The following is a 22000-nucleotide window of genomic DNA, read 5'->3' as shown; positions in this document are numbered from 1 at the left end:
CGGCTCTCAGGCTCCTCCAATCAGAGGGAGAGAAAGGAAGGCGCGGGGCGGGCAATGAAAAGAAGCTGCCCGCAGTGCGCAGGTGTGTGGTTTGGCTTTGCTCTCGGTGTAAAGATGGCGGAGCGCGGTTACAGCTTTTCGCTGACTACGTTCAGGTATGGGGGGATCCCCGAGAACCTCCACGTTAGCTGAGGTTGCAGGATCGTCGACGACCAGGTTTTTTACGTCCTGGTCTCTGGTGCTTTCGGAGGGCACAGTTGGGAATAGGGGTGGGGATGCGATTCTGCAAAGTCACTTGCCGGGCCCGCCTGGGGAGCAGCGGTCCCGGGAGGCCGCGGGAACCCAGGTCGCGGGCCCCGTGGGGACCTTGGGGTTGCGGACCGGTACAGTCCTCAGCCAAGGATTTGTTTTCCCTTTGGAAATTAGAGGAGAAGGCAATTTTGGATTAGCTGTGTCCGGGTATTCCGTTAAAAACTCAGATTTTCCTTCCGGATCCTGGTAGGCCTGACTCGGAAGCTTCTGGAACTCGGATTCTTGGTCAAGTCTGTGGAGTCTCTTTTTCTTGGAAAACCTCAACTTTACAATTTGGTCTGAGCTTTAGTTGGTTTCCGTTTGGTAGTAGTGTCTTCCGAAACCTCCCGTTTTCGATTTCTTCGGTGCCCCTATTAGAAGCTAAAGGACGGAAAATGAAAGCGCTAAGTTTTCTGTCACCTAGTATTGTGGGCACCAAACTACTAGGCGACATTTGCGTTTTGGCCATTTTAGGGAGAAGGGGACATGTTTACTTTTAAAAAGATTGTAGGCTTATCTGTTTTAGAACAAGGGATTCAACTAAGTGTATTTTCCAAAATGCAGTTAAGATGAATCATCGTTCCTAATGTAAGAAAACCATCACCGAAGTATTTAATAAATCGACGAGGGAAGGATTGAGTTTGACGGTTTTCTTATCGATCAGTAGTGCCCCGTTTAGTTAAAATGTGTTCCTGACTGACAGCTGACGGGAGGGAGGATCTAATTTGTTGAGTACTTTCTGTGTGTGTGCAACTTAACCTACTTCATTTTTTTCCACTACCATGTGTGATAAACGTTGTCTCAGCATCTCACAGATTATCTAACTACAGCTAGGACAAATAAAAAAAACAAAAACGTGTGTAAGATCACACAAGAATAGCTGAGTTAACATTCAAACTGGGCTCTTTCTGATCACAAAATTAATACACTTTTCATTACCAGTGGTGTTTTCTTGAAATACTAAAATGCTTTCCTTGCTCTTGTTGCTTTTCACAGTTTTCAATAATTAAATGAGATTATTTTTTTTACCCTTTGAATGAAGTTAATTCTGTAATAAAGGGTCTCATCACTTACAATGATAAAGAACAATATTTGCCAAGAAGCCACTATTCATATCTGTGAACGAAGTTAAACCTGGTCCTTTATCTTTGAGAAAGTGTAATCCTAGTGGAGCTGGAACATAACCATATATCATCAGGGACTGAATCTTTATTAAACTCTTTCTTTTCAAACATGTTTTAGGTTAAAAAAAACACATTTGTTTCTAGCCTATTGTAATCAGAATTACACTATTGGTGATGGTGACAAGAGACTATACTATAGGATAAAAAGGTGTTCTTGTGTATTACATTCGGTTGGGTATATTGACAGTAAATTAATGAGTAAACAGATTGGTGCCTACAGTTGCATTCTGAAAAAATGTTTTTCCCTTAAGAATTTTTATAAAAAGAAGGTGAAAGAAGGAACATAACTTTAGATTGGGTAGTCACAGTCAGGAAAAGCCAGTGCTTGGTGATTTTTGAGATTGGAAGATGGAAAGGAGCCAACTATTTGAAGATTTAGGGGTAGAAAGAGTTGTAGATGGAGAGAAGAACATGTTTGAAAGTCTTAAAGTTGGGAAAGAGCTTGAACTCTTAAAGGATTTGGTATAAGGCCAGTGTGCTAAATATAGCAGAGTGGGCGTGAGTCAGGTCTAATCTTTTAGGGCCTTATAGGCCAGAGTAAGGAGTTTTTATTTTAAGTGAACCAAGAAGTTATTATAGGATTTAAGTGGAGGGTAACATAGTACAAAAGTAACTCTTGCTGGGGGTGATGGAAGTAAGGGTGGAAGAGAGGAAAACTAGTTAGAAGGCTATTTCAGTTATCCCAGGTAGAGATGCAGGTGTTTTGGAAGGGGGTAGTGGCATGAATGAATACAAAGATGGTTGATTGCTCAGTGAGCTCACAGATAAGTGAGTTTTTATACAGAAAGAGGCAATGATAAATGTGTGTATACAGGTGATGGTTATTATAGGAACAGAGAAAAAGTAACTTTAAATTTACCTGAGCCTTTAACATGTTCCCCAGAGGTATTTGAACTAGGTATTGAACAATAATTGAAAGCTGGATGGATGTTAAGATTATTGAAATAGTGACCATTAAAGGAAAACAAGCACAGCCTAATTTTTAACTTTAAATCCCTATTGTTATTCTGCCCAAGTCAGCAAATTTTGTCATTTAAGAGTCTCTAAACTACCACCTCTAGGCTTATTTCTTAAATAAGTCTAGATGTGTGTCTATCAGCCAAATGGTTATGGACTTCAAGTACTAGGGTATGTGTTGGAATACTAACTGAACAGAACTTACACTTTGTTGAGGAAGACAAATATTGTAAAAAATAATTCAAGTATGATGATGAATCTTAGCCAAAGAGAAAATACAGGACACCATAGGCATGAGTGTATGGAATTCAACCTAGTCTGGGTGGTCAGGGCAACTTTCCCTGAGGACATGACATTTCTACCAAGGATTAAAAGGGTGATAAGGAAGAGTTCACCAGGCAATGGTGACAGCATTCCCAACAGAGGGATTAGCTTGTCAAGGGGTTTTTGAATTCTAAGAGTAGTTTGTGTGTCTGGAACAAGGTGGGATGATGCAAGTTGAGATTTGAGTGACAGTATCCATAATTGTATGAAGATAAAACAGAGGACCTTTTGAAACTGAAGGTTATCTTTTCAGTAGTAGACTGGAGATAGGCACCTAGCTGTGTTATTTTGGACAAATTATCACTCAAGGACTTTATAAAAGAAGAAAATTGGTCAGTGACATTTATGATGATTGTAACTCAACAACTGGATCGAAATAAAGTATGACATAAAAATCCATCTTGGGGCTAGTATTTGGCTACCAAACCCATGGAACCAGATGTGTTAAGTATAACCAGCTCATGACTTCTAGAAATAGTGTTATACTATATAGAAAGTACTTTGTTATGACTGATATTTAGGTCTTAATGTCTTAGCCATGTCTCCTTTCTAAAATGTAAAATGTTTGGTATTTAATAGACACATACCAGGTCAGACAATTAAGTTCATGAACTTGTTGCAATGATGTTGGTAACCTTTTTTGGTATCAGAAGGATTATTCATTATGAATTTGTACCAACTGGACAAACGCTTAACCAAGTTTACTATTTGGAAGTACTGAAAAAGCTGTGTAAAAAAGTTAGACAACCTGAACTTTTTGCCAACAATTCATGGCTCTTGCATGACAATGCACCAGCTCACAAGGCACTGTTTGTGAGGGAGTTTTTAGACAGTAAACAAATAACTGTTGGAATTGGAACATCCTCCTTACTCACCTGATCTGGCCCCAAATGACTTCTTTACCCAAAGATAAAGGAAATATTGAAAGGAAGACATTTTGATGACATTCAGGACATCAAGAGTAGTACAACATTAGCTCTGATGGCCATTCCAGAAAGAGTTCCAAAATTTCTTTGAAGGGACTAGGCACTGGTGTCGGGGCATAGCTTCCCAAGGGGAGGACTTCGAAGGTGACAGTGGTATTCAGCAGTGAAGTATGTAGCATTTTTTCTAGGATGAGTTCGTGAACTTAATTGTCAGACCTTGTACATGTTCTTAATAACATTACTGTTTTGGTGTTTACTTGCTGCTGATTTTGTAGCAGGAGCAAAATCTTCACAGATAACTTCTACAGTACTGTTATCCCTATTTTACAAATGAGAAAACTGAGAAACAGGTTAAATAATTTGCCCAAAGTCACGAGGTTGAGGTAAATGCTGAAAGGCAACAGTAATATTGCTTTAAGTGGCAGACCAGAAAAAAACAACCGAAGGAAGGAGATTAGTACTTCACTATGAATATGTTCAAGTCACTTGGTAAATGTAGTTTCTGTACAACTTCATGATAAATTTCAAAGGCCAGCTGTTTCTTTGTTTTTGATTAATGGATTTGACCTACATATCTGCCCTCTCTCAGAGATGTTTCTATAATAAATATTTGAGGATGTGTGAATTTAGCAAATATTTTTGTTTCTTTTTAAGCCCATCTGGTAAACTTGTCCAGATTGAATATGCTTTGGCTGCTGTAGCTGGAGGAGCCCCTTCAGTGGGAATTAAAGGTAATTAAATGCTTCACTGATTTCCAGTGCCTGTTAATAGTTATGCTAATGTACTTGTTAAATTAATTAGTAATTAATTTATAAAAATTAATTTATTAAATATATTATGTAGCAGCATAATTTTGAACAATTTTTTGTTAATTTACAGTATTCTGAAGTTTAAAGAAAGTAATGAGATGAAGAAGGTGATTAATTTTTTTTCAGAATAAATGTAGCTCCTTTATCTATTGTGATAATCTATAATAGTCTTTCACATTCAGATAATTCAGTATTCTTTTATTTTTCCATTGATTATATATCACTATTCTTTGGTAGTTTTTAGTCTTTCTGTAATTTAGAAAAGTTAATTATAAAAAAATCTTAAGATACCCTTTAAAAAAAGTCTCTATCATTGATTTCAAATTTCAGATTATAAGAATAGTAGACCAAATAGGCAGAATTTCATTATTTTGAAACATATGGACTCTTAGGTATCCTGGAGTACTTTAAGAAAAGTTGCTAACACTTTTAGCTATAGGGATTTCTTAGTGCATATAGATGACTGATGAGGGAATAATTACTGCTCCTAAGGTGATTTTAATACAGAAATCCAGAAGAAAAAGTTTTATAAATAAGAGGAAATGGGTGAAATGTAGCCATAATTAGAAAAGTGTTGAAACAGTCTTTAAATGATTAAACATTTACGTCCCTCTCTCTCTTTTTTTTTTTTAAGCTTCAAATGGTGTGGTATTAGCAACTGAGAAGAAACAGAAATCCATTCTGTATGATGAGCGAAGTGTACACAAAGTGGAACCAATTACCAAACATATAGGCTTGGTGTATAGTGGCATGGGCCCAGATTACAGGTACGTTATACTATTGATTGTTTTCTCACAGCAATGAGCAATCTCATGAATTGCTCATAATCTATATTTGAGGAGAAAAGTCAAAGAATGTTTCTCCTTTAATCTTCCAACTCCCCACTTTTGTCTAGCAGTGGCATCCCTGGCAGCTGAATTTAGTTTTTCTGTATATGACAGACTGAGGGTTACTTTAATTAAGGAAGATACTCAGTGCCACTCGGGTGTAAAAGAGGAGATAGACTTCTGAGCACAGTCCCTCTTCTCCCATCCGAGGGCTGGGCTTCAAGGGCACTGGTGTTATCTAATGCATTTTAAAAACAAAAGCAATGCAAGTTATAATAGGTAAAAAGTCATCAGGCAGGGCCGGCCCAGTGGCTCAGGCAGTTAGAGCTCTATGTTCCTAACTCCAAAGGCTGCCGATTCGATTCCCACATGGGCCAGTGGGCTCTAAACCACAAGGTTGCCAGTTCGATTCCTCGAATCCCGCAATGGATGGTGGGAAGCGCCCCCTGCAACTAAGATTGAATACGGCACTTTGACCTGAGCTGCCGCTGAGCTCCCAGATGGCTCAGTGGGTTGGCGCGTGTCCTCTCAACCATGAAGTTGCCGGTTTGGCTCCCACAAGGGATGGTGGGTTGCGCCCCCTGCAACTAGCAACGGCAACTGGACCTGGAGCTGAGCTGCGCCCTCCACAACTAAGCCTGAAAGGACAACAACTTGAAGCTGAATGGCACCCTCCACAACTAAGATTGAAAGGACAACAACTTGACTTGGAAAAAAAGTCCTGGAAGTACACACTGTTCCCCAATTAAAGTCCTGTTCCCCTTCCCCAATAAAATCTTTGGGGAAAAAAAAAATCAGGCAGCAAAAGAAAGCATCTCCTCATACTTATTTTTTAGTAAAGGGACAAAATTCTCAAAGTCCACTGAAAGTTGCTGCATATAGCAGCCATTCAGGATCTGATACTCATCTGTTCACTCCTTTGATATATAGATAAAGGCGCTATATTTATTCTGAAAATAATTTAATCATCATCTTAGTCTCATCACTTTCTTTAAACCTCAGAATACTGTATACTGTAATACAGGAAGAGAGAGTAATCCTGTTACATCAGGGTACCATCAAGTTGAAAGATTCTGACAGCCTTCTGTGTTCGTCATTTAATAAGAAAAGGCATATTATTACTCCAGTCTTGATTTTGTGTGGTAGAGCAAGAATTTCACTTTAATAAGTTTCAGAGCAATAGTGTTGCTGAAATGTGATCAGGCTTCACTACAGTGGACCCTGTGACTGCTGTATAGAAGGGATGTTGCAGTGTGCTACCACAGACAGGATAAACTGAGGGGGTAGGATCTGAGTACTGTGCCGGGGATAATGTGCATGGTTCAGATCAGTAGTACCTGAGCATGTAAAGGTAAGTCCTGTTTGACATGCTGATATGTTTGATTGCTATGTAGTATATTCTTTTGATAAATTTTACATTTTTAAAGTTATTAGTAGTTTCTTGCTGTTCCTTAATCTCTGAAGGGGACTTGTTAAAGTGTAGTCTGTGGCAAAGATTGAGGCAGAGTGAGAAAAAAATGCTTGAAAGTGTGTGTGTGTGTGAGACTGAAATATAAAACGATAGTATGACTGCCCTTGGGATGAGGCGCACAATCTTGAAACTTTGGAGGGAGATAAAGCTCTTGTGTAACTAAATCTGTTACTGTTAAGCTGACTGGTACCCCTAGTCCCTAATTTTCTTTTTGCCTTGTCCTTATCCATCTCCTATGGCTCAGCTCCTCTGTGATGTTCTGATATTTTCTTATAAATTAACTCTAATCATGTAAGAGCAAGACTGGCTTTGAGCTGACAGCCACTATTAAATACGTGTAAAACTTGTGCTTGTAGGAATATGCCTTTAGAAGGAGAATGAGTGTTTAGGTAGTAGAGCATCTTAAATTTAATTGAATCTTATTTCTCCCTTGTTTGCTAGAGTGCTTGTGCACAGAGCTCGAAAACTGGCTCAGCAATACTATCTTGTTTACCAAGAACCCATTCCCACAGCTCAGCTGGTACAGAGAGTAGCTTCGGTGATGCAAGAATATACCCAGTCAGGGTAAGTTGATTTTATTGCTTGAACTGTGGTATGAATTGGAAAAAGAAATCATTTTTGAAGAGTAGTTGTATAAAAAAAGAGGACTTCCTATTCCTGTATTTGCTTAACGAGTAGAAAAAATCACTATGATGAACACCATATTTTGTCATGTATAATGTGCACTTTTTCCCCCAAATTTGTGAGGGAAAAATAAAGATGCACATTATACATGGGTAGTATTCTATATATAAATGTTTTTAATTCTTTTATTTCTGCTAATGAGTTAAAAGTGTAACTCTAGAAATCAGTAACGATATCCATATGCAAAATAATACCCTGGAATGTGATAATCAGTTTTGTTGAACTTATGACGAACTTGCAACAATGAAGAATTGTTGGCCTTCTATGATGTGTAAATACCGTAAATTTGTTACCGGTACATAAAATTTCTTGTACCTTCTATCTATTCTTGTGTTTTGTAATTATTTGTTACATAAAATTTCTTGTGCCATAATATGTTAGGAAATTAATGCTAAAATTCCTTTATAATGCAAAAAAACAAGTACCTAAATGTAAACAAATTAAAAACAAATTAAAATTTGAATTAAAAAATTAAAACGAAAGATATTTTTTTTCCCTGAAAGCTTGGGCCAAAAACGTGGGTGCACATACACGGGAGCACATTATACACAACAAAATAAACGGTAATTTCTCAGCTGGAGCTAGAATATTTTCTTGCAGAAAAATTCGACTGTTTTTTTGCTGTTTATATAATAAGAGAAAGCAACAGAAAGTAGCTTCTAAATAAAGTTCTTTTGCGAGTGATAAACACTCCTTTATAAGCAAACTCCTTATAAAAAAGCTTATAAACTCCTTTAGAAGCAAACCTCCTTGATGCTTCCAAATTTATCTTCCTGATCATAAGCACACGATGAAAGCACAAACTTTTGGACACATCCATGTTCATTTTAATTCTCTTGAGTTTGGGTGTGAACATGAATGAGGTGGTATAAAAGTAGTTAGTTGCTGACATGCACAGCCAGTTGGAACAGCTACACTTGTTTAAAGTTCTCTTTTGTTAGGGTACTAAATGTTACTCCTTACTTATTAACCCCAATGTTTATGTCACTCCATTTACTGAAATGATTTGACTACTGTTCCTTGGTGCCACAAAGAGAATTCATTTTGAATTGATTTGTTCAGAAAGATGTTAAATACTTTTTAAGGAACTTACAAATGTAATTTGGTTTACTTGATAATTTGCTTTACTTGAGAGTATTAATAAATTCTGACTTAGATTGACTTTAATACCATGATGATGCCAAGTGATTTTCATTTTCCTTTCTTTAGTGGTGTTCGTCCATTTGGAGTTTCTTTACTAATTTGTGGTTGGAATGAGGGACGCCCATATTTATTTCAATCAGATCCATCTGTAAGTATCATCAGGTGTATTTGAGGGGTTTGTTGAAGTACTTTTTGAATGTCTGATAAAAACAATAACCATAAGAAGTTTAAAATTTAGCAGTATTTTGTCTTTTTCACTTGGGTTTTAGAAAATAGGAAGTAGTGTGTATTTATTTACACATTTGAAGAGTTTATAATTCAGTCTTCTGATAAGGAAGCTACGTTAGTTCTGCCCTCTCTGTTTTGTCTTGTTCTTTATCTTCACATAGTTGAGTGATTTGTTGAAATAGTTACCAAATCTTTAAATCTGTAGAATTGTTACTTTAAGAAATATTGTAGTAAAAGATACGGGTCTAGGGGGTTCTGTTGTATTCTTTGCCACCTGTTTAATCTTGGGGCTGACTTGAGTGTGACTCATCTGCACAAACACTGATGTAAATGTCTGAAATTGGTCTCTGAGCTAGGAGGTGTTCATAAAGGGTGCTGCTTCTCCACTCTGTCTTATCTGCTGTGAGGAGGACCAGAAGAAGAAAATCATGATGAGGAACTGATCTTTCGTATTTTATGGATTATTAGATAATTGCAGGTTCACTCACTTTAGATCTTATGATCTAATCCTGTAATCTGAAAAGAAAAAGAAAAATAGTTTGTTACTTATATTGGGAAAATTAAGTATTTTGGGAAATCGACCACATCTCTGAGTTTCTGAAGCTAGATGACCAATCCTCTTACCTTCCTTTCCAGTGGGTAGTCAAAGCCATCATCACTAGAATCCAGATGTCATCTTTTGCCCTTTTTTCCTCTGTTATATCTAAAACGCAGTTGTTTCCTTTAAAATGTTTGATATTTTTGTGTGTGTGCATGCATGAGTATGTATATTTTCAACAGAGGAGATCATGACATATTGCTGCTTTCATTTAACATTAGATTACAAAATAGCAAAGCTTTTTAATGTTTTTAACGCATGGCGATCAATTTTTAATTGATTCACCAGTGATGAAGAATTTAGCACCATTTTTCAGGTAACATATGACAGTTTTTTAGAGCTCTTCAGTCCTAGTAGCTAAAATGTTATTTGTAATTACTTGCTTTAACTTAACCTCAGTTTCCTTTAACTGGGTTTTTTACATAAATTGTGAGCAATAAATTGTACATATTTGAAGTGTACAATTTGATGAGTATTGATGTATGTAAATACCCAAGAAAACTGTCATTACAATCAAGATAAACTTCTCCATAACTTTCAAAAGTTTCTTCATAACTTTTTGTTATTTATCCCTCTTATCTTTTTAAAAAAATAACCTATTTTGTAACCTTAGAAGTTAGACACAAATTATACAGCTGAAAAATAAATGACAAGACAGTATAATTAAATTAATGATTTCAAATACAATTTTTCCTCTTCCTTTCTTGATTAGGGAGCTTACTTTGCCTGGAAAGCCACAGCAATGGGAAAGAACTATGTAAATGGGAAAACTTTCCTTGAGAAAAGGTAGGCTCATCATAATTAGATTTGTTAGCAAACTTTATGGTTTTCAGCTCTTTAAATAATTGATATCATGAGTCCAAACAAATTTGTTGTATTGCTCTGTGTCGAGTCTTGTTACAAATAAAACAAATGAAAAAAGCTCTACTCTGGCTCCCTAGCCTTCAACATACTAAGTGGTAATATTGTTTATTTCTTTTTGAGATAAGGATGACATTTATTTTTTTAAATTTATTGGGGTGACAATTGTTAGTAAAGTTACATAGATTTCAGGTGTACAATTCTGTATTACATCATCTATAAATCCCATTGAGTGCTCACCACCCAGAGTCAGTTCTCCTTCCATCACCATATATTTGATCCCCCTTACCCTCATCTCCCAGCCCCAACCCCCCTTACCCTGTGGTAACCACTAAACTACTATTTGTGTCTATGAGTTTTTGTTTCTCATTTGTTTGTCTTGTTCCTTTGTTTTTGGTTTATATACCACATATCAGTGAAATCATGTGGTTCTCTGCTTTTTCTGTCTGACTTATTTCGCTTAGCATTGTACTGTCAAGATCCACCCATGTTGTCACAAATGTTCCTATATCTTTTCTTACCGCCGAATAGTATTCCATTGTGTATATATACCACAACTTCTTTATCCATTCATCTATCGAAGGACATTTTGGTTGTTTCCATGTCTTGGCCACCGTAAACAAAGCTGCAATGAACACTGGAGCACATGTGTCTTTATGTGTAAATGTTTTCAGATATTTTGGGTAGATACCGAGGAGAGTAATTGCTGGGTCATATGGTAATTCTATTCGTAATTTTTTAAGGAACCTCCACACTGTCTTCCTTTGCGGCTGCACCAGTCTGCATTCCCACCAACAGTATATGAGGGTTCCTTTTTTTCCACCGCCTCTCCAACATTTGTTACTGTTTGTCTTGATGATAGCCATTCTGACTAGGGTGAGGTGATATCTCATTGTGGTTTTGATTTGCATTTCTCTGACGATTCGTGATGTTGAGCATTTTTTCATATGTGTATTTGCCATTTGTATGTCCTCTTTGGAGAAATCTCTCTTCAGGTCCTCTGCCTCCTTGTATATTTTGGATATTATCCCCTTATTGGAGGCACTGTTCGCAAAAATCCTCTCCCATTCAGTTGGTTGCCTCTTTATTTTGTCGATGGTTTCTTTTGCTGTGCAGAAGCTTTTACGTTTCATGTAGTCCCATTCGTTTATTTTAGTTTTTATTCCCTTGCTTTTGGGGAGGTTTTGGATGACTGATTCAATTTAGTTACTGGTGATCGGTCTGTTTTGATTTTCCAGTTGTTCTTGGTTCAGCCTAGAAAGGCTATGTGTTTCTAAGAACTTGTCCATTTCTTTTAGGTTATTGAATTTGGTGGCGTATAGTCCTTCGTAGTATTCTTGTATGATCCTTTGTATTTCTGTGGCGTCCGTGATAACTTCCCCTTTTTCATTTCTGATTTTGTTAATTAGTGTCTTCTCTCTTTTTGTCTTAGTGAATCTAGACAAGGATTTGTCAATTTTGTTTTCAAAGAACCAGCTCTTTGTCACGTTAATTTTTTCTATTGTCTTTTGTTCTCTATTTCATTTAGTTCTGCTCTGATTTTTGTCATTTCCTTTCTTCTGCTGACCTTTGGTTTCATTTGTTCCTCTTTTTCTAGTTCTTTAAGGTGTTACATGAGGTTATTTATTTGGGATTTTTCTTGTTTCTTGAGATAGGCCAGTAATGATATAAATTTCCCTCTTAAAACTGCTTTTGCTGCATCCCAAGAATTTTGGTAGGATGTATTTTCATTGTTATTTGTTTCTATGTATTTTTTTATCTCTCCTCTAATTTCTTCTTTGACCCGGTCATTCTTTAAAAGTATGTTGTTTAATCTCCATGTACTTGTGTTTTATCCTGCTTTCTTTTTACAGTTGATATCCAATTTCAAAGCCTTGTGATCAGAGAACATGCATGGTATCATTTAATCTTCTTAAATTTGCTGAGGCTGATTTTATGTCCCAATATATGGTCTATCCTTAAGAATGTTCCTTGTGCACTAGAAAAAAATGTATAGTCTGATGTTTTAGGATGAAGTGCTTTATATATGTCAATTATGTCCATTTCTTCTAATGTGTCATTTAGGGCTGCTATTTCGTTATTTATTTACTGTTTGGAAGATCTATCCATAGCTGTAAATGATGTATTTAAGTCCCCTAGTATAATTGGGTTTTGGTCAATTTCTTCCTTTAATTCTGTTAGTAGTTGCTTGGTATATTTCAGAGCTCCCTGATTGGGGGCATATATATTGATGACTGTTAGGTCTTCTTGTTGTATAGTCCCCTTTACCATTATGAAATGTCCGTCTTTGTCTCTTGTTACCTTTTTCACCCTGAAGTCTGTTTCATCTGATATCAGTATGGCTACACCTGATTTTCTCTGGTACCATTTGCCTGGAGTGTCAATTTCCACCCTTTCACTTTGAGTCTATGCTTGTCCTTGTAGCTGTGATGTGTCTCTTGGAGACAGCATATGGTTGGTTGCGTTTAGTTTTTTGATCCAATCTCCTACTCTGTGTCTTTTTATTGGTGAGTTCAGTCCATTTACATTTAGGGTGATTATTGATATTTGAGGATTTCCTGTCATTCTATCTTTCGTTTTCTGGTAAGGCTGTGTCTCCATTGTTTCTTTGCCTTTTTGTTGTCTGTTATTTCTGTGTGGTGGTATTCTATGATGTTTCCCTGTTTCTTCTTTTGTTACAGTATATATTTCAGTTCTGGATTTTTTATTGAGTGGTTACCCTTAAGTTTATGTAAAAGAAAGTTTGATATTTAGAGTATTCCATTTTCTTCAGCATGCTTACTTTCTCCATTCCCATATTCCTGTTCATGGTTTTACTCTCCCTCTTTTTAGGTTTGGGTGCCACAGATTGTCCCTGTTGATGGTGGTCGAATAGCCTCCTTTAGTATTTCTTGTAGTGCAGGTCGTGTATTAGGAAATTGCCTCAGCTTCTATATGTCTGGGAAGGTCTTTATTCCTCCTTCATATCTAAAGGGTATCTTTGCTGGTTATGTTATTCTTGGCTCATAATTTCTCTCAATAGTTTGAATATTTGTTTCCACTCCCTCCTGGCTTGTAGAGTTTGTACTGATAAATCTGATCATGATCTAATGGGCTTTCCTTTGTAGGTTACCATCTTCTTTTCCCTGGCTGCCTCGAGGATTCTTTCTTTGTCGTTGATTTTAGACAGCTTCAATACAATGTGCCATGTAGAAGGCCTGTTGGGATTGAGGTAATTAGGTGTTCTATTTGCTTCTTGGATTCGAGGATCCAGTTCTTTCCACAAGTTTGGGAAGTTCTCATCGACAATTTGTTTGAATATATTCTCTGTTCCCTTCTCTCTTTCTTCTCCTTCTGGTATGCCCATTATTCTTATATTGCTCTTTCTGATGGAGTCAGAAAGTTCTTGTAGAGTTCTTTCATTTCTTTTAAGTCTCAAGTCTCTTTTTTCTTCCATCTGTGTCATTTCCAGGTTTCTATCTTTGATGTCACTGATTGTTCCTCCATCTGGTCAACTCTACTACTTAAGCTGACTATTTCATTCTTAATTTCTTCTATTGAGTGTTTAATCTCCAGAAATTCTATTTGGTTCTTTTTTGAAATTTCAGTCTCTTTCGTAAAATGCTCATGTTGTTTTTCGATTGTGTTTCTGAGTTCATTTAACTGCCTATCTGTGTTTTCTTGTATCTCGTTGAGTTTTTTCAGAACTGCAATCTTGAATTCTCTGTCATTTAAGTCACATCTTTCCATATCCTTAAGTTTCTTTTCTGGAGACTTTTCACTTTCTTTCTGAGGTGTTTTGTTGCCTTGGTTATTATGGCAATTACTGATTTAGTATTTCTCCTCCTAGGCATCTACAAGAGTGGCTTCTGCAACAGGTTGATAGGAAGAGGTCTTTCTGTTTTCCAGTACTTGTTGGTAGAATTTTTATTTTCTCTCTGACTGCAGCCTTTTTTTTCTGTCACACGGTAGTGCTATGTTTTCTCTGCAGTGTTCCAGCTTCTCATACAATGGGGGGATTCCCTGGGAGACGGGCTTCTCCTCTGTTAGTTCGCCTGGGTCACAGGGTACAGTGTCCGTGTCGGTATGCGGAGACCTTTTGAAGGTCCAAATCTCTTCCTGCACCAGATTCAGAGCCCTTATGTTTCAGCTGTTCTGTTTACTCCTACAGGGATGTTCCCAGATACTTGGGGCCAGGGGCGGGGTGAGTTGTGAGAGGTGGCCCAGAGCAATGGTGGTGACCACCATCACAGCCAGTCCATCTTCCCCACCTCCCTCCCCTTTGCCGGAACTAGTTGTGCTGTGAATCTGTGTCTGCGGTCCACAGTTCTCAGAACAGCAAATATTCTGTTCTGTTGATCTGGCACTGCTACTGTTTCTCTTCTAGCACTGGGCAGGTGGGGGCGGGGCGAGCTCTGGGAGGGTCCGGAGGGGGCGGCTAGTGTCCGTGCCTAAGTCTTTTGTTCTCTGCTCCGCAGTGAGGGCTTAAACCACCGTTTTCAGTCTTCCGTCAGTCTTTTCTCCGAGGTCTCTGCTATGAGTGTTGGGTTCAGCCGTGTGATATGCTGCCCCCCTCAGCCCTGTGGGCCATAAGTGGAGCCCCAGCAGTCCGAGTTCTTCCCTCTCCCACAGCTGCGGTAGTTCCCGGATGCAGCAAGTTCGGAGCACTGTATTAGGTCTGCGTCCTGTGCCTGCGTGGCTCCATCTCGGCACTTCTCCCTTCCCTCCTCACCCGCTCGCACAATTTGCCCACCTTTAGGGGATTTCAGTAGTGGGCGTCTTCCTCTTGCCTGTCTGCTGTGCCAGGGAGTCCTTTGTGGAGTTAAAGTTGTTCGATTAGTTGTAAATTCCAGGGGAGATTTACAGGGGCTCACCTCATGCCGCCATTTTGATGACGTCTTTTGTTTATTTCTTAAGAATTTCTCTTTCTACATTCTTATGGTTGTTTCCTGTGTTTAGTTTTTACTTCGGTTTTCCTATCAAAAAAAAAACAAACAATTGGACTTGGAGAAAACATTTGTGAGGAAAATTTTTATATGATTTAAGTAGTAACAGTTTACATCATGACAATTCCAAAAGAAGTTGTGAAGCCACATACCTGGTATTGATAGTAGATTAAATAATATGATGTATATGCTTGTTGAAAAGAGGAGCACTATGTAAAAACCTGCTGTCACCGTCCTGGCACAACAAACTGCTTTCCCTTTCCCAGCTGTATTCTGGACTCAGCATTATTGTAGTCCGCCAAGAAACGTCCTACATTTTGAATGGGAAAACTTTGTAATTGACTTGAACCAGCAGATGGACCTTCTCAGTACATTTCAACATAATATTAATGTTAAGATTATTAAAAACCTTAGACCTGGGATTGATTGGTAAACTTAAATAATTTTAGGATCTTAAAGCACTTTCCTTTTACTTGTTACTGTGTTTCCCCAAAAATCAGCTCTAATGCGTCTTTTGAAGAAAAAATTCATATACCACCCGGTATTATATATCATGTATCATATCATACCAAAGATCCGGTATTATAGTACATGAAGACCGGGTCGTGTATTAATTTTTGCTTCAAAAGACGCATTAGAGCTGATTGTCCAACTAGGTCTTCTTTTCTGGGAAACACAGTATTCATGAGTCTTCAAAATATTTCACATGGAATTATAACTTCTAAGAACAAATTATAGCAAAGTTCTGTTTTCTCTGCTTTGATTTTAAAAATTACTATAATACTGCCACCACATTCTGATTATAATAAACCACTTATACTTAAAGAAGTTTCCTAAAGTAAACTCATGTTGGGGTTATACTCTTCCTAATGTTGGGAATGCACACTAAACAATTTTCTATTTCTTATTTGCGGACAGCTATCGCAATTAGGTGACTTAAAGAATTAATCTGTAACTTAGTGTTTTTAAGAGTGCTTTAAATTTTTTAAAAGTGTTAAGCTGTTGTCATCAGTTTGTTTAAATAATCATAAATAATGTAAATACAGGGCCATAAATCTTTTTTTTTCCCAAAAAATTCTTAGATACAACGAAGATCTAGAACTTGAAGATGCCATTCATACAGCCATATTAACCCTGAAGGTTAGTTCAATATCTAACAATTGGATTCGTAATGATTTGTAATTAACTGCTTGGAAAATGGGCTTTTTTTCCCCTCCCTCTTCAATAGGAAAGCTTCGAAGGGCAAATGACAGAAGATAACATAGAAGTTGGAATCTGCAATGAAGCTGGATTTAGGAGGCTAACTCCAACTGAAGTTAAGGATTACTTGGCTGCCATTGCATAATAATGAAGTGACTGAAAAATCTGGAATTTCAGATAATCTGTATACCTAAACATGTTTAAAGTTTGTTTTGTTTTGCAGACTTTTGCATACTTATTTCTACATGGTTTAATGGATCGATGTTTTTAAAATGACACAAATCATAATAAACTCTTAAATCCAACTTCTAGCTTTTTAGAAATTAGTAAAATTTTAAAATAGTTATTTTCTGTTTTTTATCACAGTTGGTTTCTGGAAACTACATTACAAAACAGAATGGTGAAATCACTCTATAGTCTTCATGCAATTTTGGTTAAGTGAAATCTTGTTACCTTCTTTACTATCACATGCTGTCTATGCTTCAGTAAAGCAAAATGCTTATTTTGGTAAATGTCATTCCTTTTAGAGCTGAGACAATCTGCAGACTCATGAATTCATATGGGAAGGTAGGAAGCACAGATGTTTTTAGGCACCATTAAGTGTATATCATTGAAACCCTAGCATGTTCTGTGAGATAGAACTAGAGCTTTGAAGAGAGCTAAGCCATGTAGCCTTTAGTAGACACTTACATAATGTAAGCCAATAAAAAATGGTGTGTTGGGGTGGCCAGTAAGTTCCGTTGGTTGGAGAGTGGTGCTAGCAGCACCAAGGCTGCTGGTTTGATCCCCACGTGGGCCACTGTGAGCTGCGCCTTCCTTAAAAAAAAAAATATGGTGTGTTGGTTTCTCTATCACAAGTAAGTGAAAGTATTTAAAAAGAGCTCCTTAGATTCTGGTAGACCTTTTTATTTTATTTATTTATTTATTTATTTTTAGGAAGTTCAGCTTTATTATGCCGGCAGGCTCCGCAGAATCCTTCCCAAAAGACTGAGCCTCTGCTAGACCTTTTTAACTCAAGGATTAACATGTGTGCTAGAAATAAAGTACTAATACTTAAGTATCAAAACTATGGTTAAGACTCCCTCATTCATGTAATCTCAGAGTAATCAGAACCTTCACTGCAAATTAAGGTCCATACAAGCAAGTAAATAATAGAGTATCCGAACTCTGTTTTCATTATATTGAAAGGCATAGTGTAGTTTTCTTTGTTTTTTTTTTTTTAAAGCATCTTAGGATAAGAGAAATAATGTCATTAGTCTGGCTCACAGAACATCAGGAGGGTTTATGAATCGTTATTCTTACCAACAGAGAGATAGTAGACATTTTCATGATTTAAATGTAGCTCAAAAAATTTTGATTAAAGTTTAGCTGAAGTTAGGGGAAAAGAGCCTTTTCTTCGAGCATTTTTGTCAGGATTCCCAGTTCCACCCACCATCCCTAGAACACACCTATCATAGGTGGCAGAGGCATTATTATGGGAGATGCCAATTCCTTACTTCAAGGTGTTTGTCCTGCAGGCCTCACCTAGTAATCTCTCCTTATGGGTTATTGGTATATTGTGAATCCAGCACACTAGAAAAAGAAGATGGTGGTCAAAAGGAATGGTTTTTAGAGTTAAGTCTCATCTTTCCCACTTAATGACTAAGTAACTACATGTAATTATCTCCAAGTTTTCTAAGGACTAAATTTGATAATCCAAGTGAAAGGTCTGGCAAGGTTGATGGTTAAATACTCTTAAGTTTTAACTGTGTTTGAATTTGCTCTCTCTTGTCCAATATTAAAAAACAGGAATGCTATAATTCTACAAATCAAAGAAGGTAAAAGTAAAGGCATTTATATTTAGGACAAAAGGAAAGCACAAAAAACTGAATGCTTAACAGTATAAACGGAGGAAAAATTAGCTGAAGCAGATTGGTGTTGAGAGTCTATTCTCTGCCTCTTGCTCCACTAAAACGTGGAAGCCCAGTTCAACTGAAGCTGATTAGAACGCTTCTGTTCTCAGTTTATTCTTTTCATTGACCTTAGAAATAAGCCCTTTGTGTCTTAGTTCTTTGGTTTAGCAGCCCGTTCTCTGCATCCCTAAATGTTCCAAAACTAGTCATTTATAGCCTGTAGATTCTAGCTTCTTTTAATCTTAAATATCATAATGCTTCTAATTTTGATAGTCCCTCTATTTTTGGTTCAATTTGTATCTTAAAAATTTTGCTTCTACTTTCTCTTTTCCAGTTCTTCACTGAACCACCAATTTAAGTTTGCAAAACAATTATTAGCAATGAAACATGGGAATGTTTAAAATTCACAAAGAAAAGGAAAAGAAGGAAGAAGACTAATACTGATCTTTACAATTATTGAGTGCCGTTTGACTGGGTATTGATTAGGGGATAAGGGCAATCAAAGAGTTTTCATCTATTGTTCAGTTACGTTCATGGACTAAAATCACCAAATCTTAGTCCTTAACCTAACCTCTTTATCAGGTATCTCCTAGCCATTGGAGGCAAACTCTTGAGTCCTGGTAAAGAAACACAAACTTGAGATATTTAGTGAATTGCCCAGGAACTTAGAAGAGTTGGTAGCTACCTTGGTTTAGAATTATAATTTCCTGAAACCCAGTCCACTGGTCCTGTATTAATGTCACAACCTCACATGATTTCTTCAATTCAGACTCCATTGACTCTCAAAGAGTTTATTAAAGAATGAGCAATACCAACTGCCACACATATGTAGCTTCCTAAGTATGAACATATTTTAAAAGTTAGATAACTTTAACACTTCATCAAAGGCCATGTCCCTGAATTTCATCACTTAACTTTTATAGGTATTCCATTAGGTACTTTCCACACATCAAAATAGTAGGCTTATGTGTGTATTTTCGCATTCCTGAAGTTTAGCCACTATACATACTGGGCTGCAAGATGAGAATTTTGAACTCTTAGGCCACCCTCACATCCCCTCTGCCTCAATTTAATTAAATCAGTGTTTAAAAAGTTTTTGTTACAGCTGTGTGAGTACCCTGATTACATTTCCTGAATAATTTTGCTGGAGGCAATACTGACTCGCTTTTTTGTTTGCTTTGTTATCTGTGTAGCTGTCACAAATTCTTGCCAGTTTTCCCCAAAAGTAGTGTAAAATCTCTGTATACTGTTATTCTCATGGTCAGATATCAGGTAATGTAACCGTTGTAGCCCAGCCTCCAACCCCATGCCTCCAGTACCATTCCAGAAACTTTCTCGGGACCCTCTATCTTCTGCTTTAATCCAAGCTTGTTGCATGTTTGAAACTATATCCTCTTTCTTGATTGGCTGGGTTTTAAAATTCTAGTTTAGAAATATCTCATTTTGAAAACCTTACTCTACTCCCCTCTAGATGCCAGTGTTGCTGATGAGAAGCCTAATGCTGTTGTATATGTGTGATGCCAAATCTTGTTTATACCTTTTTTCCCCCTTTGCAGCTCTTAGGATCATTTCCTTTATCTACAGTGTTCTGAAATGTCAGTGATGTGCCTTTGTGTGGGTTTCTTAACATTCATTGTGCTGAGCATTCCGCAGGCCCTTTCACTGTAGAAACTGGTACTTTCAGTTTGGGTAAATGTTCTAGTATTGAGAAATTTCCTCTTCATTTTCTTTGTTTTTATTTCTAAAACTCTTACAAATTAGATGCTGGACCCTTTTGTTGTTGCCATATTTTTCACCTTTTCTACTTTTTAGTAGGTTTTTATGCATTCTTCCTACTCTTCCATTGATGTTTTAAGATTTGGGATACCATATCTTTCCTGCACTCTGTCATTTCCCCTTTAAAAAAATTCCTCTTGATTCATGGCTGAATTGTCTTTAATCTGAGGATGCTAGTAAGGAATATCTTTAAGAAGCATTTTGTTCTGCTTAGTTTTCTTCAAATTCTAAACAAAAATGTTTGGAAGTGCTGTTTGTGAGTTGGAAATCTGGGGGATGCTGAATATCAGCATTTCTGATAAATCATTTGTCTATGGTTTTTCATTTGCTCAGCATCTCCAGAGAAAAGTAGGGTTTGAGGAAGAATTGGAGAGGAGTGCCAACATTGTGAGAGGGGCAGAGAAGGGGCCAATAACATCTCACCATGCAACAGGAAAACTCACTCTTATAATTTGTCTAGAGCCCCTCTGATTCCCTATGGTTATCAAACTACTCCTCTGCTTGGGGAATGATGGGTAGCAGCCCAGCTGCACTAGACAGGAAAGAAGAGTTGAGTATTTGTTCCTTATACAGACTTTGAAGCAATACCCATTTTCAATCCAGCCTCACTGCACCCCTCCCTCTGCCTTCCAGGCATCTGTCTACATGGAAGTTCCAAAGCCTTTCTGGGGTTCTGCTCTGTGAATCAATGCAGTTTTCTTCACTAATTCCTCCATCTGCAGACATGCTGCCTAGCTTCAAATAACCTCTCTGGCGTACTGAACTGTAAAATATATCTACCTTTTAGGTTAAGAAGATCGAATAAATTTCTGTCATGCAGGTCTCTGGTCCCACTCCCCACACAAGAACACAGGATATGGTGAGTCCAAAAAAGAATACCAACAGAGCCATGGATCCAGGGTTCATACCAGTATATTGTCGCTGATGGCTGAGTTGGAGATACAGGAAGCAGGCTCCACACAATGGGGAACCCACCATCCGCTTCTCTGCTAATCAACCAACCAACCTTGCGTAGCCATGGCAGTTATATTAGTGGCTAACTGGTAACAGCTGATGGCCACCCGGCCAAGCCAGATGGCCATCTGATTACAGCTGATGGCCATCTAATAACCGAACCAGTACCTTTCCACATAAGGCCGAGAGCCTGGAAACTGCTCTCTGGGACTGTCCCCACAATTTCTATGTGAAAAGCTCTTCGGACAATGCCTGCAATATAGTAACAATAATAGTCATTGCTCTTTGACTTCCAGAAGTGTCATGTGCAGTCATCTCGTTCATTTTGTTTTGGGGGGTTTATTCCCTTTTTATTTCCTTAGTGTCCTTTAAAGTGTGGGGAAGAAGCAGGCATACATAGGATTGATTTTAATTTGAAATCCTCTTAATTTTTAAAATTAGCCTTTTTCAAAGCCCTAACTTTTCTGGGTGACTTTGGGCACTCTACTAGGCTAATATAAATATCCCAGACCCTTAGAAGCCACCCGATTGATCATTTGTCTTCTTGAGAAAGGCAGCTCATGTCTGTAATACACTTTCTATGTAGAGCCCAGGATGGTGAAATGGAAAGTGCTTTGGCTTGGAGTCAGAAATCCCAGCTCCAGCACTTAACCAGGTGTGTAACCTGACAAGCCTCTGCAGCCTGTTTACTTTTCTGTTAAAATGAGCCAAAAAGTTCTTCTAAAACAACCATTGCCTGGCACTCGAGGGGTTTGAGCTTGATAACAAAACGGTGTACTTGGCCAGAGTAAGGGAATAGGACTCAACCCGGAGATTTTCTCCACCAAAACGCACCGACTCCCACCCAGGCAAGGTCCAACCCTAATTAGGTGCTAGGGCGCGGGGGTGGGGAGGGTGGGGCGGTCAGCCTGCCTGGGCCCCTGGAGATGGAGCTGTCGGCGCCCCAGTGG

General features: G+C 37.8%; 1 protein-coding gene across 3 annotated transcripts; it reads left to right on the top strand.

Moving 5' to 3' along the window:
• Positions 1-18: 18 nt before the first annotated feature.
• Positions 19-21328, top strand: PSMA2 (proteasome 20S subunit alpha 2). Of its 3 annotated transcripts, none has more exons than XM_074340519.2 (8): positions 19-155; positions 4337-4413; positions 5126-5258; positions 7231-7353; positions 8683-8764; positions 10155-10228; positions 16311-16368; positions 20917-21328. In XM_074340519.2, exons 1-8 carry the CDS (start codon positions 55-57, stop codon positions 21019-21021), a joined length of 753 nt encoding a protein of 250 aa, XP_074196620.1. In that variant the 5' UTR covers positions 19-54; the 3' UTR covers positions 21022-21328. The 3 variants fall into 3 exon arrangements, with proteins under 3 accessions (XP_074196620.1, XP_074196621.1, XP_019570758.1); XM_074340520.2 differs by lacking the exon at positions 20917-21328 and adding an exon at positions 20884-20916 and having other exon boundaries at positions 20-155; XM_019715199.3 differs by lacking the exon at positions 20917-21328 and adding an exon at positions 16457-16733 and having other exon boundaries at positions 20-155.
• The last annotated feature ends 672 nt before the right edge of the window (positions 21329-22000 follow it).

The sequence above is a fragment of the Rhinolophus sinicus genome, chromosome 4, assembly GCF_057876585.1.
Source record: "Rhinolophus sinicus isolate RSI-liver-muscle chromosome 4, RSI-T2T, whole genome shotgun sequence".
NCBI classification, from domain to species: domain Eukaryota; kingdom Metazoa; phylum Chordata; class Mammalia; order Chiroptera; family Rhinolophidae; genus Rhinolophus; species Rhinolophus sinicus.
Note: the sequence above shows the minus strand (reverse complement) of the source record. Positions and strands in the feature narration are given on the sequence as shown.

What these genes read in the sequence shown, in the direction of transcription:
- PSMA2 (XM_019715199.3), top strand. Translation starts at nt 55, where the DNA reads ATGAAAAGAAGCTGCCCGCAGTGCGCAGGTGTGTGGTTTGGCTTTGCT. An exon ending in GGCATGGGCCCAGATTACAG is followed by an intron (nt 5,259 to 7,230) that starts GTACGTTATACT and finishes CTTGTTTGCTAG; the next exon opens with AGTGCTTGTGCACAGAGCTC. An exon ending in AAAACTTTCCTTGAGAAAAG is followed by an intron (nt 10,229 to 16,310) that starts GTAGGCTCATCA and finishes AAAAATTCTTAG; the next exon opens with ATACAACGAAGATCTAGAAC.